Source organism: Cervus elaphus, chromosome 7, assembly GCF_910594005.1.
Source record: "Cervus elaphus chromosome 7, mCerEla1.1, whole genome shotgun sequence".
Classification (NCBI taxonomy): domain Eukaryota; kingdom Metazoa; phylum Chordata; class Mammalia; order Artiodactyla; family Cervidae; genus Cervus; species Cervus elaphus.
In genome coordinates, this window is record NC_057821.1 from 11,109,503 (window position 1) to 11,128,391 (window position 18,889).

The 18,889-nt window shown below is 36.9% G+C and overlaps 1 protein-coding gene and 1 non-coding gene across 2 annotated transcripts in view; one reads left to right on the plus strand and one right to left on the minus strand.

The window, feature by feature from the left end:
* SRPK1 (SRSF protein kinase 1) overlaps positions 1 to 18,889 on the minus strand; it is a 69,915-nt gene that overhangs the window by 12,245 nt on the left and 38,781 nt on the right. Inside the window, 6 exon segments of the mRNA XM_043907288.1 lie at positions 5,276 to 5,376; positions 6,141 to 6,560; positions 6,940 to 7,153; positions 7,575 to 7,600; positions 9,119 to 9,284; positions 10,426 to 10,532. Of these exon segments, the coding sequence (XP_043763223.1) occupies positions 5,276 to 5,376; positions 6,141 to 6,560; positions 6,940 to 7,153; positions 7,575 to 7,600; positions 9,119 to 9,284; positions 10,426 to 10,532 (1,034 nt within the window).
* Positions 12,616 to 12,722, plus strand: LOC122697933. Its single transcript, XR_006342254.1, has one exon. It is a non-coding gene; the product is annotated as a U6 spliceosomal RNA (small nuclear RNA).

Sequence of the window (18,889 nt, forward strand, 5' to 3'; positions counted from 1 at the left end):
AACAAAAGTTAAGTTGTTCATTTGTGTAAAATAATTTGCATTTCAACATATAAATGCTACCAATTTAGGTCCCATTCAAACTTTTCCTTGCTGGGTGCTCATGAGACATTGAAAGATGTAGGTTTCAAGTTTTAAGAGCCTTACAAATGACGCCCATAAAAAGGCTTCTTGCCTTCAGTCTCCTCCTGCTCCCTCACCCCTCCGAAAATAACAAAATATTGATCTCAGGGACCATGGTAACCACTATGGGGATGCAACAGTTTCTTTAACACATATATGGGGAAAAAAGGGAAAACATCTAAAAATAAAGAAAAAGGGGAACAGCCAGTTGTGAACAGGGGAATTTAGGCAGAGTAAGCTTCAGGCAGAAAACCATCACTGAGGGGAGCTCCAAAGGGTACTGGACTTAAGTTTGACCAAAAGTACTTCAGGTAGAGGGAACATCACAAAGGCATGGAAAGACATTGGCAAAAGCCAAACACAGCTAACTGATAGGGTGAAGAGTTCAGATTTCATCTGGCAACAAGAGAATACCATTGTATGTTAGGAAACAAGAGTGTCCTGTAAGAATACTGACAGGATCTCTGAGAACACCATTCCAGTAATCTGGTTTGTGGCCAGATTTAGGCTTAGTAATGAACATCTGAACAATGGCTATGAAAACAGGAGAGAGAAGAGTAAAAACCAAGGACATTCACAGGGAGAATAAGCACAATTTAAAAATTCAATGGCTAGAAGCGGGAGACAGGAGGAAGAGTCAAAAAGAACTCTGTGGTAGAGGCTGTCAACAAAAACAGGGGTGGGAAGACTTAGAGAGGGCAGTGGTTTTACAGGAAAACAATGGGTTCAGATACTGAGTTTGAAGTGGAAATGTACTATAGGTGATACACTTAGAAAAATGGACATGCTGTTTTCAAGGGAGCCATCTTTACTCATGGTGCGTTACAACTTACTGCCTACTGACTGTAAATGGTAAATGAGGTCAAGAATCAACAAAAGAAGTTGAACTGGAAACATACACATCCACTTATTCCTGAAACTTCGCTTCTGTAGAGAATCCAGTGTTAAATTTTTAAAGAATAAACTGACAGGGACTTCCCTGTAGGTTGTGGTTAAGTCATGTGCTCCCAATGCAGGGGGCCTGGTCAGGGAGATAGATCCCACATGCTGCAACTAAGACCCGGCACATTCAAATAAATAAATACACTTAAATAAAGAAAGAAAGAATAAACTGACAAAGACAAAGAATGGCAAAGAAGTCACAGCAATACAATTTAGGAGCTAGAAAGCAGAGAGATCATTGTTAAATGTCTTAATGGATACAAGGAAGCTGAATAATAAGCCACTAGTGAACGCTGAGAAGCACGGTGATAAATACCACAGTACTCCTCCTCCCAAGGATAAGGACTTAGAGGTATCAGGTATTTCTGGAAGTAGGTGGGGAAGTGGGACTGAACAAATGAACACTGCGCTAGAACACCTTTTACCCTCAGAACAGGGGCATGATGCAGTAACAGCCCTTCCCTGACCCAACACAGAGGTTTTGTCTGGAGCAGGTAAAACAGTTCCTGGAGTATGCTCGGCATGGTTGAGGGGAGAATACTATTCTGAATACAGGGCAATTAAGTGACTATATGTAATTGTATGCTGAACCCCCAGTTTTCTAGCTTAACTCAGTTTTCAAAACACTAGTAGTCAGGCATTTATTCTCTGGGTAAGAGATCTGAGGAAGACTTAAGTTTTCTGTGGGAAATATGACCAATCCAAGACCTTGACATCTGAGGATGAAATGAAACAGCTCAGATCATTTTATAGTGAATAATTCAACAAGATCCACCAGGCACAAAGCTTCTTAACAGCTTTCTGGCACTCCATTCAAATGGTCAGTCAGTCTTTTGTTTAATAACCCTAAACAAAGAAGGCAAGGAAGACACCATATAAAGAAGAAAATGAAAACATAATATCCTCTCAGAGATAATCATGGAACCAAGGAACTCTTAGAAAGTAAGAATATAGTAAGAGAAATAAGAAAATATAAGGCTTAAAAGCACAAGCACAAGCTGAGAAATCTCCTGGAAAAGGAAGTGCTAGAAAATAGAAGAGATATGTAAGAAAATTAGAGAAACTGAATAAAATCTAACATTTGAATAATAAGGTACCAGAGTTAGAAAATAAGAGAATTAAAGAAAAAAAAAAAATCAAGAAACAAAACCAAAGAACCAGAGTTTCAATAGTGATAGCACACACTGGGTTCTTAGCTAATGGATGAAAACAGACGTCATGAGGCACATGGCTGTTAAATGATCCCACAGACTTCCTCAGTGGAAAAGGCTTCATACAAAGGTCCAAAAATCAGAATGACTCTAGTCTTTTAGCAGCAATGACAGGAAACTAGAAAAAAATGAAGCTATGACAAACATTCTGAGGGAAAATGATTTTCATCCTAGAATTTTACATGCAGTCAACTGAGTGTAAAAACAGAATAAAGACATTATTAGATGCGCAAGGATGCCCACTCCTCTAGGAAGCCACTAAAAGTTGTATATATTTCAAACAAAAACCATGATGGAGTAAACCAAGATCAGAGAGACACAAACTGGAAACTGGATATATAGAGAGAATTAACAATAATCTCGAGGATGACTATGAAAGGAAATCCCAAATGGCAGTGATGCAGCAGGCCCACAGGGTAACCAAAGAGATGAACACAGATTAGAAGACAACAAGTTCTAGGATAGAGCTCTTTAGGAAGAAAAAGTTGACCAATACCCAAGGTATCCATGTGTATTAAAGTGTATGTATTCAAAGCACTGGGTCAAAGTATGGGGTGGGATTTTTTTAATCATTTGATAAAAGTTAAAAACAAAACAAAACAAAAAAACAACTAAGTAAATGAAACAACAGTGTTAGGCAAAAAGGGAAAAGGAATCATAACACAATATATACTTAGTTCAGCTGAGGATAGCATTAGAGTCCCAATAATATAAACATGAAATTATTTAGCCCAAAGTTGTATTAAATTGATGAGATTTAATCATCAATTAAATGGGTGTAATGGCAGATAAGTCCTATTGGAAAGAAGGAAGAAATAGCTAAAACTGAAAAGAACTGGAAGCAATATACCTAAGTTATTTATTAACAATAATGAAGGTAAATACCATTATGCGGGGAGTGAAAAACTGGCAAAGGAAGGGCATGGATTTTTGAGCTAAAATCTATGTAAGTTATCCTAAGCTATATATGTATGTGCTTACGTGATGAGCAAAAGTATAATATTTTAAAAAACCAAGCTCTTTGAAAACAATATAAAATTCCATTACAGAATACCAGATGCTGCTGTGCTTAAGAGACCAACAAGATGTGAGATCAGACCAGGATCCAGCAGGACAAGGCACCTATGTCTAGATCACCACTGTCCTAGTGCCCAGGTCAAAGATGTGCCCACACATTTGTTTAATGAGTGAACATATGAAAAGAATGTAAAGTCATTTTAGCATAGAGACTCATTAAAAAAAGAAATGCATGTGACAACTAAAGAAAAAAGAGATTAATTCTGTTGTAGAAAAACGACAGGAAAGACTGTAACCAAATAAAGCAGAGTATGCCAAATGCATAACGCAGCCATGATGGAAGGTGTTCCAAAGACAAAGGCAAAGGAGCTTGAAATGACGTGAGCAGAAAACTGACAAACATTTGAAGTTTATACCACGTGATTTTTGTTACAGAGTCAATGTTTTCCTCTATAATTGTTTTAAATACTTAACAAGCACCTCCTATGTACGAGGTACTGTTCTAAGCACGAAGATACAGCAATGAATTAAAAAAATCTCTGCTGTGATGGGACATACATTATAGCGAAAGGGATATTAAACAAATATGTAGAATCAGATTGGGTTAAGTGCCGTGGAGAAAGAAAACTGAGGGGAGAGGGAGAGAGGAAAAAAAAGAAAATACGTGAGTGAATATAAAAGGTGCATGGGTGTGAAGAGTAGTGGTTTATGTTAGGTGTTCAGGGAAAGATCCCCCTGGTAAGATGACATCTGAACAGGAACCTGAAGAAAATCTACTCTTTTTGAAAGAGTAGATTATACACATTATCTTGGGAAGAGAATTCCAGGTAGAAGAAACTAAGTTTTTTGCTTGGTGGGGTGGTATGTGGGCCACAGTAAGGACTTTCTATTCATTCTAAAGGAAGCCACCACAAAGTTTTGAGAATATATGACATGCATTTAAAAGGATCACTCTGATAGTTGAGTTGAGAAGAGTCTGTAAGACGCAAGGACAACGAAGAGACATGAAGAGCCACTGTAGTCATGCAGGCAAAAATATGGTGGCCTGGTGAAATAATTCCAATTACCTAAAAAGCTTTTCCATATTCCTATCGGTCAGTGCTAAGTACTGACTTCATGTTTTCTAAAATGTTACCACAATATTCTGGAATCAATACTGAAATTGAGATCCTACTTGGTTGTGAACCATTAGATATAGGATATCATGTAGAATAGGGAATTTGAAATATAAAAATAAACAGATCTATTAAACTGGATTTCACCTCAATAGTCTCCAGCATCCCTGTTTACAAAGCATATATGGCTCTTTGAATAGTCCTGCTTATGTGCAAATCTTTGTATTGTAGATTTTTTAAAAGATATTCATTAAAAATAATATAAAAAGCACTCTTAACTTGGTAAACAAAAGTATTAATAAGACACTATATATCAAAAACCCCCTTTAAAAAAGCCCTCAACTTCTGACTTAGCAATTTCATGTCTAGGGCATGTTCTAGGTCAACTGCAGAAGACTCATGAGCAAAGATGCTCATCACAAAGAACTGTCAAGAATATGTGAGGGTTGTAGTATATTAACAAGTGTCACATAAAACTGAATTTGATATAAATCTGCGATTGACAAAAGTGTCCAAAATATGTTAAATGAATTAAAAGGTTACAATTAATAAGTTGGTTAGATGCTGATTTAAAAAACAGAAGGGAAAGTCTGAATGTGGGCATTTAGACTATGAAAGTCAATGAGGATACAGATAAAACCGTCAAGCGTGGATATCACTGAATGTCGGTGACGGGTGCCTTGTGTAGGGGCAGGAGGGGACTGTTTCAGCATACCATTCCCTCTACCCATGCAAAGGTTAAGAGAAAATTAAAATGGTCACTGGCAACCTAGGTTCAGAACTGCAGATGCTTTCTTCTTTTAGCACAACGAAGTCCAAATTCTTATTTATCCCCAGTCACTTCAAAACACTGAGACAAGCTTAACTTACCACCCAACAGGCATTTCCAAGATCAGCGATCTTCACTTGGAGCTTTTCTGCATTTTTTGGCTCAAGGGGGTTAACAAGAAAATTTCCAGCAGTGGATTTTCCTATAGACAACAGGTATCATCAATAAGACTGTTCAATGAACAGAGAAATATCCAAAGGTTAATAAAACTGTGAGGTAACATATCCAGGCCCCCAACTGGCCACCTATTAATACACTTTCTAAGACTGAAAACAAGTAAAAGCAACACCTCGAGTTTCCAGAAATAAAACCTCTGCCTTCAAAGCGACAAGTAAAAATACTGTGTACTCACTATATGACCAATAAAGATCAAACTGAACTATACATCTATACATTGAAGGTAACTTGGACACCTGCTGTAAAGCTGTATTTATGACAACTATGGTACTTTTATTTTTTGGGGGGGGTACCTTTATTTTAGAAACTCATGAAAAAATTTTTTCTATGTGGTAATTTAAAAAAAATTGTATAGTTGATTTACAACATATTAGTTTCAGGTATACAACATAGCAACTCAGCATTTTTATAGATTATACTCCATTTAAAGTCACAAATAATGCTGTTTTTCCCTGTATTGTACAATGTATCCCTATTAGCCTATCTATTTTATTATACGTAGTAGCTTGTTCTTCTCAATCCCCTACCCTCCATCTTTCCTTTCCCCTTCTCTCTCTTCTCATTTGTATCTACCTGCCTGTTCTCTATACCTGAAAGTCTATTTCTGTTTTGCTAAATTTGTTTAATTTTTAAGTTCCACATGTAAGTGACAACATACATTATTTGTCTTGTCTGACATATTAGAAATTCATGAATATCTCATGTAGGGAAGGAGTAATGGGAAACTACCTTTGTTGTCTAGTGGTCCATTATGTTCTTGCTCTTGTTCATCTTCACAGGGTATCTCTGCCCGAATGCTTTCTTGAAGTTGGCTAATGTCCTGTTCACTGAATGATTGGTCTACATTTGACGAAGACTGGCACATCATGGTATCAGACACCTCAGAGGTTACAGGTGTACAAGAGTCTGTTTCTTGAGATGTGCTGCTGTCTCCATTTTGGGAACTTAGTAAACTAGGTTCCTGCTTCAAATTTTGGATATCACAGTCGTTAGCATTACGTAGATCCTCTTTAAGCCTCAACGTTTCTTTATTACTGTTCTCAGTATAATTAATGATTTCAATTACGCCATTGCAATTAATTTCTGCTGCACCACCCTCTATACCACGTCCTGTAAGTGTCTGATCCTGGTGAATGGTACGTGACTCTTCTAAGGAACAAACAGACAAAAAGGATGTACATGTATGCATATGCATGAAAGAGCAAAAAAAAAGATCTCTCCATAAGATTAAAACATTTCCAGAACTTATACAGAGTGACATAAAAACTGACTGCGTATTGAAAGCCTATTCATAGAAGGACAAAGATCTTCTAATTCTTACCCAATTGCTAAAAAACGTCTATGTTGCATTTCCTGAGAAAACTTAGAAATTACATTTGAATATTACCTCCCTAACATTTATGAGAAGTTCTGTATTCTTACTGTGTAAGGACACCCCCAAGAGATGCTGTGTATGCATGAAACCACATTATATAACAATGATAAATTAAAGTTTGCTATAAAGTAATTTGTGATGCTCTATTTATACCAAGTTTTTCTTGGGTCATTTTATTAGGTGGGTTCTCTTTCAAGGGTCTTTCAACAGGCCTCTCTGATTCTTCTTGCTGGTTTGGTCTTTTTTGCCCGGGGCCCGACTCTTTCTCCATTTCCTCAATCTCCTGCATTCGCTTCTCTAGTAATTCTGCCTGGCGCTTCTGCTTCTTCTTCAATTTCTTCTTCTTATTCTTTGACATTTTGTCAGCCTGGGCGGAGATTACAAACAGATAAAGCCTTCAGGTGGCTAATCCATTACTCCCAGTTGGAGATAACTATTAATTTTAATTACTTCCTAATTAAATTCCACTCTTTCCCTAACATAACACTTAAGTTTTTAATTAACTAAGAAAAGGCAGATACTCTTATAAAACCAAATTACAACAAAATACACAATAAATTTTGGTCCTCAGAAACAGTCTGTGGGGCTGGTTCACTCTCATACACGCTCAAATTTATGGGAGCCTCACCAGTACAAACATTCACAGGAATTTATTGGAGAAAATTACAGAAGTGCAGGAACATTTTTTCTTTGTTTTCCAAACTCTAAATAAACTGTGATCCATAACAGAAGAACCCCTGCCCACTGCCCGTAGAGTAGAATTAAATGTACAAACACCTTATACTTACTGGCTTAGGTTGGGGTGCAGTACTGACTGAAAAGAAAAGAAAACCAAGTCAGAATCTTGGCATTCAGCAGGCAATATAAACTAAGACACCCTACCAGAATGAAGTCTGTTTGTACAGTTTGTTAAGCAACTGTTAGAAACATTAAAAAAATAAAATTTAAAGAACAATGCACAGAAAAGTTGACACATTTAAAATAAATTTAAATAAACTCTTCTCTAGACAGCATCAGTATATGCAAAGAACCAAGTTCCCGTGTCTGATTTATACTATTGTTTGGTCGCTGTCGTGTTTGACTCTTTTGTGACCCCATGACTGCAGTCCACGGGGTTCCTCTGTCCATGGGATTTCCCAGGCAAGAATATTGGGGTGGGTTGCCATTTCCTTCTCCAGTAGATCTTCCCAACCCAGAGATTGAACCTGCCTCTCCTTCACTGGCAGGCGGATTCTTCACCACTGATCCACCAGGGTAGCCCAATTTACACTATTAACGTTGCTAAAATCCCCTTCCTGTGTAGTGCTTAGAATGGAAAATGATAGGCAACAACCATGTCATCTCTCACCCAAGACTAGTTCTCCTTGGCACTTGTCAGTTTTAAAAGTAGTATCAACAGTTACAGTAATTACACAGTATGTTACAGATATTAGTTTAGTTTAGCTGGAAGGTAGACTCTTCAGTCTTCCTTAAAAAAAAATAATTTTTTAAAAATTGTGGTAAAATAAACTCATAAAATGTCCCTTTTAACTATTGTTACGCATACAGTTTAGCAGTGTTCATTTCACATGGTTGCACAACATTTCTAGAACTTTTTCATTTTGCAAAAATGAAAACTCTATGCCCACTTAACAGCTGCCCCTTGCCCCTGTGGAGGTATTCTTTTTTTTAAAGGAGGTCTATGGACAACTGATCCTTCACCTTGAGGATCAAGAGAGTTCCTCAAATATGATTAATTTATTAAAATTAAAATCTGTACCACAAACAGAAAAAAAATATCAATCGTAATCATAGTAGCCACCATTTATTTTACACATAATACTGTGTGGCATACTACTAATTGCTTCATGTGAAATTTAATCCCAATAAGTTATGCATGAGGAAAAATGCAATCAAATCCCTTGCCCAAGGTCATTAACCTTAAGCAAGAATTCAAAACAGGTATGTCCACTCCAGTGCTCAAACCCATACTTTTAACAGCAATGCTATTATGCTCCTGCACAAGGATCACTGATTCACATAGGTCAGCATATATAAACATCAAAAAAAAAAAAAAAGGACCATCAAATCACAAGAGAAAACATTTTAACACGAATCAGCTTTTATAATACACAACATCTTTGAACCTAAAAGGTACAGTATTCTTCCCCTATGGAAATAATACTCAGTATAAAAAAGTCTTTTGAAGGCTGAAACTATTTCTTACATGAGTACTTACTGTACCTTACTATTAAATGAATTAGTGGTGCTTTACTTAACTGCCAGGTAATAGAATAAAAACAGGAACTTCTCTTAACTTCTAATGAAAACCAAGTCCCCAAAGAAAATATACCTGCAGATCCAGAAGGTGGAGGAGCTCCAGAGCGCTGCCATTCTGTTGCTTCTGCAGCCAGCCTCCGGATGTATTGTTCATTCACTGACAACAGGATGTTTTCTGGTTTAATGTCAGTGTGGATGATACGGCACTTGGTGTGCAAATAATCCAGACCCTGTAACACCTGAATGGGAACAGAGCAGTAGACTTGCAAACACTGAATACAAGTCTACCTGGAGAAGAAAAAAACTATAATACAACATTGTGAAAAATAAAGATATAAAAATGATATGGTAGCTTGCTACAGAGAAGAAAGCTTTTTCTTTTTTTTTAAAGAACTTCCCCAGAAAGATTAATTTTAAACAATAAACAAAGGCAAGAGTTTATTTGCAATGAAATGTTCTTCCAAGTTTTACAGAGCTAATTGTATGTGAAGATATTCTTTAAGTACATTATAGAGACTGAGAATAAATGGCTGACATGTCCTTTAACTACTGAAATGTAGGCGACGATGAAAGAGATTTAGGTATGTTTAAATTTAAATTTTCTTATTGAAGAACTGAGGTCTTGTGCTTCCCAGTTTGGCGCTCTGTCCAACAATACACATTATTTAAACAAACTGTTTGTGGTTAAAATATTACTACTTTCCTGATGATAAAACTCTTTTACTGTATATTGAAAGCTGTTTATAATATGAAAAAATGCTCATGAATAATGTTATATAAAGAGCTGGTAGTAATTTGACAAAGTATTCTCTATAATATATAATCCATTTTTGCAACCAGAACTTCTAGATAAGGGTCCAAAATTCTAAAATCAGGCATTAAATACAGCTCCCCATCTAATAATTATTACGGAAGATGAACCGGGGGGGAAATGGTTGTGCTAAAACATTTAAAAACAAACACAATAAACCCTAGAGGCTGAATAAATAATTTCAGCAATTTAAAAAACTTAGTTTTAGGGAGGAGGGATCGGGAAGGGGAACACATGTAAATCCATGGCTGATTCATGTCAGTGTATGGCAAAAACCACTACAATATTGTAACATAATTAGCTTCCAGCTAATAAAAATAAATGGGAAAAAAAAATTTTTTTTAATTTAAAAAAAGATAAAAAAATAAAATAAAAAACGTAAAAACTCTATTGGAAATAGGACACTCCAGACACTTTAAGAAACTAAAAAAACTACCACATGCAAACTATTATGTATAAAATAAATAAGTTACAAGGATACTGTACAACACAGGGAATATACCAAATATTTTATGATAACTATAAATGGAGTACAACCTTCAAAAAATAGAAAATAGTAGGATACATACTTGCTGAATAATTTTTTTGACACAAGGCAGAGGAAGCCCTTGATAATTGGACTTGATGATCCACTTGAGCAGATGATGCCCCAGAACTTCAAATACCATGCAGATATCTAGGAGTTTGTTAAGAAGGAAAACGGAGACAGAAGAAAAGGGCAAGACAAGCTGTGCTCCACCCCAAGGAAATTATTATTGTATTCTTTCAGTACAAAAAGTTACAGTGCTTTACTTGAAAAAAAATCTAGCTGTCAATATTCTGAAATTTCAAAGGTTGACTAATGTTTTGTCACTGAAAATACCCCAAATATGGAAAACTCTGGGGGGATGGTTTATCAATAAAACTATGCATCTAAACAGTGATAAAAACAAGAGCGAAATATGTACATAAAGCTAGTGAAAGCACTAGGCTTAAGGTGCCGATTAGCTTCTTCCATTATGTCAAAATTAATGTCCAGGGTAACAACACCAACTCTCCTAGTATCAGAGCAAGGAAAAATAAATTCTGCTTTAGCTACAGAAAACAATACACCAGAACAACCTAAAAAGTGTAAATGTCAACATTTGTAAACAACAAGAAGCCGACTTGCTTCATTCTCTGTAGTGCACACACTAACCTTGATGCTACTGACACATGTGCTCTCCTCATGTAGGAACACCCAAACCACATTTCCTGATGGAACTACTCTGTGGGCCTGTGGTGCCAGGGCCAGGGCACTGCAGGGATTTTAGTAGGAAGATTTCCTTCTGTATTTTCGACAGAAATTTCTATAAAAATTGAAAGTCAAGACATTTGTATGTAATAATGATCCAGTGTTTTAAAACAGACTTCTGTTTTAAATAAGATTCTCCAATAAAGGAAAACCTGGACTCCTTAAAAAGGCCAAATCCAGGGCCTTTTGGCAACCTGGAATACCTTGCTGGTGCCAACAGTAAGGGAACACATCAAGAGGAAATAGGAACCAGCTTGAAGAAACCACGGGTCAAAGTTCAGAACATTTTGCAAAGTGAAGTTATGAATTCGCTTAAACTAAAAACAGAATGAATCCAAACAAGATACTAAAATAAGGGTGTGTTTGGGGCAGAAAAATGTCTTCTTTAGATAAAAAGTCAATTAATAAATACATAAAGTATGACAGAAATAAAAGTTACCATTTTATAATCACTACAGTAGTAACTGAACTGATTCAGGTAAGAATCAATGAATACTAAAACTATTGATAAAGACTACTGGGGAGAAAGAATTCTCATGGAGTTACCCTATCACCCCACAGACTGCTTACTAATTATAAAAGGAAAAAGGTACTTTTAAACAGGGAAATCCAGAAGACTCTGCCTTAACCAAGTGATCAAACATATTATCACCAATGGTAAGCACAAATTCATATCATGTACCCTCTGATGTAATACAATGAGAAAAAATGTAGTACACCTGACAAAAATGATTATAATGAACTTAATCATGAGCAAACAATCAGGCAAATCCAAATTAAGGAACAATACAACTGGCCTGGATTCTTTGAGGTCAGTAGCAGGGTGGTGGTGGTGAATGCATGAAACTGTTCTCAATTAAAGATTTAAAAAATGGGTATGTTCAGTTCAGTCGCTCAGTCATGTCCAACTCTGCGATTCCATAAACCGCAGCACACCAGGCCTCCCTGTCCATCACCAACTCCCCGAGTTTACCCAAACTCACGTCCATTGACTACCTTAGAAAATACAATCAAAATTAAAGCAAGATATCATTTCAAACTCCCCAGAAGGACTAAACTAAAAAGATTAGGGTTTCTTTGGTGGCTCAGTGGTAAAGAATCTGCCTGCCAATGCAGGAGACACAGGCTCAGTCTCTGGTTGAGGAAGATCCCACATGCTGTGGAGCAACTGAGCCTGAGCGTCACAACTATTCAGCCTGAAGTCTGCAGCCCGGGAACCACAAGGACTGAGGCCTGCGTGCCCCAGAACTTGTTCTCCACAACTAGAGACCACTGCAATGAGAAGCCTGCACACTGCAACAAAGAGGAGTCCCTGCTTGCCACCACCTACAGAAACACCTGTGTAGCAAAGATGATCCAGCAGAGTAGGAAAAAAAAAAGAAAAACCTATTTAAAAAAAAAATAAAAAAGACTAACACGATTAAATGTAGGTGAGGATATGGAGCAACTGGAGCTCCCATGCTGCACTAACAAAAGTGTAAAATGGGTGCTCGCTTCGGCAGCACATATACTAAAATTGGAACGATACAGAGAAGATTAGCATGGCCCCTGCGCAAGGATGACACGCAAATTCGTGAAGCGTTCCATATTTTTAAAAAGAAAAAAAAAGAAAAAAGAAAAAAGAAAAAAAAAGAAGAAAAAAAAAAAGTGTAAAATGGTACAACCGCTTTGGAAAACTGGTCGGTAATTTCTTAGAGTTACCTCCGCCCGCCTGTGTCAGGGCGGAAATGAGGCTCTGAAGAGACCGGCAAACAGAAGCCAAATAAACAAAGGGAACCGCTTCAGAAGGGACTGGTGCAACAGATTAAAATCCCTGTAGAAAACACCGACTTCACCGGAAGGGCCCTGTAGATATCGAGAAGTGTAAGCTGGAACGAGGAGCTATCTGAAACTGAGCCGAACCCACACTGACCGCAACAGCTCCAGAGAAACTCCTAGATATATTTTTACTTTTTTTTTTCTAAGTAAGGAAAAAAAAAATTTTTTTTTCTTTTTATATTTTTTCTTTTTTATTTTTTCTCTTTTATTTTCCTTTAAAATTCCCTATTACTCCCCCATTACTCCTTAACTTTCATTTTCATAGATTTTTACGATTTTTTTAATTAGGGGGAAAAAAAAATTTTTTTTTCTTTCTTTTTTTTTTTTGTTTTTTTTTCTTTTTTCTTCTTTTTTTTCCTTTCCGTTTTCTCTTTTATTTTCTATTTTTCTTTTTCTCTTATTTCTTTTAAAGTCCTCTAGTACTCCTCTACTACTCTTCATTTTCATTTTCACTACACTATAACCTTACAAAAAAAAAAAAAAGAGAAGCCCTATCTTTAAACCGAAGATTATTCTCTCCCAATCTTGACTCTCTGTTTTCTACCTCAGAACACCTCTATTTCCTCCTTTCCCCTTCTCTTCCCAATCCAATTCTGTGAATCCTTGTAGGTGTCTGAGATACGGAGAACACTCTGGGAACAGACAGCTGCGTAGATCTGTCTCTCTCCTCTTGAGTCCCCCTTTTTCTCCTCCTGCTCATCTCTATCTCCCTCCTCCCTTTTCTCCTGTTCATGTAACTCTGTGAACCTCTCTGGGTGTCCCTAACGGGGGAGAATCTTTTCGCCATTAACCTAGAAGTTTTATTATCAGTGCTGTATAGTTGGAGAAGTCCTGAGACTACAGGAAGAATAAAACTGAAATCCAGAGGCAGGAAACTTAAGCCCAAAACCTGAGAACACCAGAAAACTCCTGACTACATGGAACTTTAAGTAATAAGTGACCGTCCAAAAGCCTCCATACCTACACTGAAACCAACCACCACCCAAGAGCCAATAAGTTTTAGAGCAAGACATACCACGCAAATTCTCCAGCAACACAGGAACATAGCCCCGAACGTCAACATACAGGCTGCCCAAGGTCACACCTAACACATAGACCCATCTCAAAACTCATTACTGGGCACTCCACTGCTCTCCAAAAAGAAGAAATCAAGTTCCACGCACCAGTACACTGAAGCAAGCTTCCCTAACCGGGAAACCTTGACAAGCCAATCGTCTAACCCCACCCACTGGGTAAATCCTCCACAATAAAAAGGAACCACAGACCTCCAGAATACAGAAAGTCCACTCCAGACACAGCAATCTAAACAAGATGAAAAGGCAAAGAAATACCCAACAGGTAAAGGAACATGAAAAATGCCCACCAAGTCAAACAAAAGAGGAGGAGATAGGGAATCTACCTGAAAAAGAATTTAGAATAATGATAATAAAAATGATCCAAAATCTTGAAAACAAAATGGAGTTACAGATAAATAGCCTGGAGACAAAGATTGAAAAGATACAAGAATTGTTTAATAAAGACCTAGAAGAAATAAAAAAGAGTCAATTAAAAATGAACAATGCAATGAATGAGATCAAAAACACTTTGGAGGGAACCAAGAGTAGAATAACGGAGGCAGAAGATAGGATAAGTGAGGTAGAAGATAAAATGGTGGAAATAAATGAAGCAGAGAGGAAAAAAGAAAAAAGGATCAAAAGAAATGAGGACAACCTCAGGGACCTCTGGGACAATGTGAAACGCCCCAACATTCGAATCATAGGAGTTCCAGAAGAAGAAGACAAAAAGAAAGGCCATGAGAAAATACTCGAGGAGATAATAGCTGAAAACTTCCCTAAAATGGGGAAGGAAATAGCCACTCAAGTCCAAGAAACCCAGAGAGTCCCAAACAGGATAAACCCAAGGCGAAACACCCCAAGACACATATTAATCAAACTAACAAAGATCAAACACAAAGAACAAATATTAAAAGCAGCAAGGGAAAAACAACAAATAACACACAAAGGGATTCCCATAAGGATAACAGCTGACCTATCAATAGAAACCCTCCAGGCCAGAAGGGAATGGCAGGACGTCCTGAAAGTAATGAAAGAGAATAACCTACAACCTAGATTACTGTATCCAGCAAGGATCTCATTCAGATATGAAGGAGAACTCAAAAGCTTTACAGATAAGCAAAAGCTGAGAGAATTCAGCACCACCAAACCAGCTCTTCAACAAATGCTAAAGGATCTTCTCTAGACAGGAAATGCAGAAAGGTTGTATAAACGTGAACTCAAAACAACAAAGTAAATGGCAACGGGACCACACCTATCAATAATTACCTTAAATGTAAATGGGTTGAATGCCCCAACCAAAAGACAAAGATTGGCTGAATGGATACAAAAACAAGACCCCCATATATGCTGTCTACAAGAGACCCACCTCAAAACAAGAGACACATACAGACTAAAAGTGAAGGGCTGGAAAAAAATATTTCATGCAAATGGAGACAAAAAGAAAGCAGGAGTCGCAATACTCATATCAGATAAAATAGACTTTCAAATAAAAGCTGTGAAAAGAGACAAAGAAGGACACTACATAATGATCAAAGGATCAATCCAAGAAGAAGATATAACAATTATAAATATATATGCACCCAACATAGGAGCACCGCAATATGTACGGCAAACACTAACGAGTATGAAAGAGGAAATTAATAGTAACACAATAATAGTGGGAGACTTTAATGCCCCACTCACAACTATGGATAGATCAACTGAACAGAAAATTAACAAGGAAACACAAACTTTAAATGACACAATGGACCAGCTAGACCTAATTGATATCTATAGGACATTTCACCCCAAAACAATCAACTTCACCTTTTTCTCAAGTGCACACGGAACCTTCTCCAGAATAGATCACATCCTGGGCCATAAATCTGGTCTTGGAAAATTCAAAAAAATTGAAATCATTCCAGTCATCTTTTCTGACCACAGTGCAGTAAGATTAGATCTCAATTACAGGAAAAAAATTGTTAAAACTTCAAACACCTGGAGGCTAAATAACACACTTCTGAATAACCAACAAATCATAGAAGAAATCAAAAAAGAAATCAAAATATGTATAGAAATGAATGAAAATGAAAACACAACAACCCCAAACCTATGGGACACTGTAAAAGCAGTGCTAAGGGGAAGGTTCATAGCATTACAGGCTTACATCAAGAAACAAGAAAAAAGCCAAATAAATAACCTAACTCTACACCTAAAGCAATTAGAGAAGGAAGAAATGAAGAACCCCAGGGTTAGCAGAAGGAAAGAAATCTTAAAAATTAAGGCAGAAATAAATGCAATAGAAACTAAAGAGACCATAGCAAAAATCAACAAAGCTAAAAGCTGGTTTTTTGAAAAAATAAACAAAATTGACAAACTATTAGCAAGACTCATTAAGAAACAAAGAGAGAAGAACCAAATTAACAAAATTAGAAATGAAAATGGAGAGATCACAACAGACAACACTGAAATACAAAGGATCATAAGAGACTACTACCAGCAGCTCTATGCCAATAAAATGGACAACTTGGATGAAATGGACAAATTCTTAGAAAAGTATAACTTTCCAAAACTGAACCAGGAAGAAACAGAAGATCTTAACAGACCCATCACAGGCAAGGAAATCGAAACTGTAATCAAAAATCTTCCAGCAAACAAAAGCCCAGGACCAGATGGCTTCACAGCTGAATTCTACCAAAAATTTAGAGAAGAGCTAACACCTACCTTACTCAAACTCTTCCAGAAAATTGCAGAAGAAGGTAAACTTCCAAACTCATTCTATGAGGCCACCATCACCCTAATTCCAAAACCTGACAAAGATGCCACAAAAAAAGAAAACTACAGGCCAATATCACTGATGAACATAGATGCAAAAATCCTTAACAAAATTCTAGCAAACAGAATCCAACAACATATTAAAAAAATCATACACCACGACCAAGTGGGCTTTATCCCAGGAATGCAAGGATTCTTCAATATCTGCAAATCAATCAATGTAATACACCACATTAACAAATTGAAAGATAAAAACCATATGATTATCTCAATAGATGCAGAGAAAGCCTTTGACAAAATTCAACACTCATTTATGATTAAAACTCTCCAAAAAGCAGGAATAGAAGGAACATACCTCAACATAATAAAAGCTATATATGACAAACCCACAGCAAGCATCACCCTCAATGGTGAAAAATTGAAAGCATTTCCCCTGAAATCAGGAACAAGACAAGGGTGCCCACTCTCACCACTACTGTTCAACATAGTGTTGGAAGTTTTGGCCACAGCAATCAGAGCAGAAAAAGAAGTAAAAGGAATCCAGATAGGAAAAGAAGAAGTGAAACTCTCACTGTTTGCAGATGACATGATCCTCTACATAGAAAACCCTAAAGACTCTACCAGAAAATTACTAGAACTAATCAATGAATATAGTAAAGTTGCAGGATATAAAATTAACACACAGAAATCCCTTGCATTCCTATATACTAACAATGAAAAAACAGAAAGAGAAATTAAGGAAACAATACCATTCACCATTGCAACAAAAAGAATAAAATACTTAGGAGTATATCTACCTAAAGAAACAAAAGACCTATTCATAGAAAACTATAAAACACTGATGAAAGAAATCAAAGAGGACACAAACAGATGGAGAAACATACCGTGTTCATGGATTGGAAGAATCAATATTGTCAAAATGGCTATTCTACCCAAAGCAATCTATAGATTCAATGCAATCCCTATCAAGTTACCAACGGTATTTTTCACAGAACTAGACCAAAGAATTTCACAATTTGTATGGAAATACAAAAAACCTCGAATAGCCAAAGTAATCTTGAGAAAGAAGAATGGAACTGGAGGAATCAACCTGCCTGACTTCAGACTCTACTACAAAGCCACAGTCATCAAGACAGTGTGGTACTGGCACAAAGACAGAAATATAGACCAATGGAACAGAATAGAAAGCCCAGAGATAAATCCATGAACCTATGGACACCTTATCTTTGACAAAGGAGGCAAGGATATACAATGGAAAAAAGACAACCTCTTTAACAAGTGGTGCTGGGAAAACTGGTCAACCACTTGCAAAAGAATGAAACTAGAACACTTTCTAACACCATACACAAAAATAAACTCAAAATGGATTAAAGATCTAAATGTAAGACCAGAAACTATAAAACTCCTAGAGGAGAACATAGGCAAAACACTCTCCGACATAAATCACAGCAAGATCCTCTATGACCCACCTCCCAGAATATTGGAAATAAAAGCAAAACTAAACAAATGGGATCTAATGAAACTTAAAAGCTTTTGCACTACAAAGGAAACTATAAGTAAGGTGAAAAGACAGCCCTCAGATTGGGAGAAAATAATAGCAAATGAAGAAACAGACAAAGGATTAATCTCAAAAATATACAAGCAACTCCTGCAGCTCAATTCCAGAAAAATAAATCACCCAATCAAAAAATGGGCCAGAGAACTAAACAGACATTTCTCCAAAGAAGACATACAGATGGCTAACAAACACATGAAAAGGTGCTCAACATCACTCATTATTAGAGAAATGCAAATCAAAACCACAATGAGGTACCATTACACACCAGTCAGGATGGCTGCTATCCAAAAGTCTACAAGCAATAAATGCTGGAGAGGGTGTGGAGAAAAGAGAACCCTCTTACACTGTTGGTGGGAATGCAAACTAGTACAGCCACTATGGAAAACAGTGTGGAGATTCCTTAAAAAACTGGAAATAGAACTGCCATATGACCCAGCAATACCACTTCTGGGCATACACACTGAGGAAACCAGATCTGAAAGAGACACGTGCACCCCAATGTTCATCGCAGCACTGTTTATAATAGCCAGGACATGGAAGCAACCTAGATGCCCATCAGCAGATGAATGGATAAG